General features: G+C 43.2%; 1 protein-coding gene across 1 annotated transcript in view; it reads right to left on the bottom strand.

The window, feature by feature from the left end:
* The window catches only part of LOC123021484 (vomeronasal type-2 receptor 26-like), a gene marked incomplete at its 5' end in the record, with an annotated part of 23,900 nt that overhangs the window by 1,534 nt on the left and 20,937 nt on the right, over positions 1 to 1,429 (bottom strand). The window contains one exon of the mRNA XM_044426216.1: positions 143 to 434. Coding sequence (XP_044282151.1) covers positions 143 to 434 — 292 coding nt within the window. The remainder of the gene's footprint in view (positions 1 to 142; positions 435 to 1,429) is intronic.

The following is a 1,429-nucleotide window of genomic DNA, read 5'->3' as shown; positions in this document are numbered from 1 at the left end:
ACAAGCCACAAAAGTGTGCACCCTCACCCTCCTACCAAAGTTCCACATCCTGATGTACCCCATCCATATAGCAGAAGCGATGGATGTACCACTGGTGTCCATTCATCTTTTTGACTGGCCGTGATTCTCACCCACAACTGACCTGTGGCAGCTTGTAGACGGTCAGGATGGTTGCCATATCCAGGCAGTCATTGGTGTTTGGTCCCCCAATGACTGCTGCCAGTTTACTTTGGACATCACACTTGTAGTTGGGGTTGAACCTGCCTGGCGTAGAAAGAAGTTGCATTGTGGCAGCGAAGGTATGTTTTCGACTGAAGTAGTTCGTGTAGATGTGGAAGCCCAGGGAGGCATTGGGCAAGAGTTCAGGATTGTCATTAACCTCCTTTACAGCAAATTCCAGGGCCAGGATGTGTTGGTAACTCTGAGTCAGTGGCCTGCAAGGAGAAGTTCAAGGAGTACACCTGCTTGAGAATATCTGAGCTCAGGGTAGAGGGAAAATGTCTGATTTTTATTTTGCTTCATTAACATACAAATGAGCAAACAAATAAATCTTAAGTTCCCCCTTGCAACGTCATTGGGAAGTCATTAAAAGAAATTGAAATAACACATTCTCACTTACCAAATTTAATGCTACAATTAAAAAGAAATGGCCACCCTAACTCAGCATTCAAATGGCTAAGCAGAGGTTCAAGCATTTTAATGGAAATGCCCAGGGACATGCTGGAGAAAGCATTTCCCATAAGCATAATCCATTTTTCCTGTTTAACATGAAAAACTGTGCTATATTCTTTGTATTTTTGGGCCGGGGGTTCTTATCAAATTAATTTTGAAAGGAAACTGTTATGTATCCGTATGAAGCTGTATTTTAAATCATTGACAGGAATTTACTGAGTGAAATTATGTTGCCCAGCCAGGGAGGATTGGAGTGGAGACACTCAGCTGTGGCTTCTCTCGGGACAAAAACCAAACTCCAACCCTTTCTAATCAAAGCTGTGTTTACTCTTTGATGGTGAAGCTGGATGGTGCATCAAGGCTTATAGTCAAAAAGTTTGACAGCCCTGGACCGGGCAGAATTCTGTGGAAGTTTGCAGTGGTTGGAGAGAGCAAGCTGGAAGGAAGACAGGGGATTAGAAGAAAGTTAGATGTCCTCATGTTAGTCTCCAACCTTTACTGCTTATGCACACCTGCCACCCAATTTGAAACCATGAAATTGTCCTTTGAGGAGGGAAGCATTCCAGTAAAGAAGGTATATTAATGCCATCAGATGCAAAGGTACTGTAAAGTTAATGGATCCAGTCCCTTCTTACATGAGCTCCACAATCATGTCTTTGAAAGGATGTTCCCTTAGTGTTGGCTCTTCAGAAGCAAGGAATTGCTGAGGAATTATGGCTCCAATGAGGAGATCTCCTGCTTGATGATATGTATGATG

The sequence above is a fragment of the Varanus komodoensis genome, unplaced genomic scaffold (genome assembly GCF_004798865.1).
Source record: "Varanus komodoensis strain SLA01 unplaced genomic scaffold, ASM479886v1 scaffold1665, whole genome shotgun sequence".
Classification (NCBI taxonomy): Eukaryota; Metazoa; Chordata; class Lepidosauria; order Squamata; family Varanidae; genus Varanus; species Varanus komodoensis.
The sequence above is the reverse complement of the archived record's forward strand: the minus strand, read 5'-3'. Positions and strand labels throughout refer to the sequence as shown.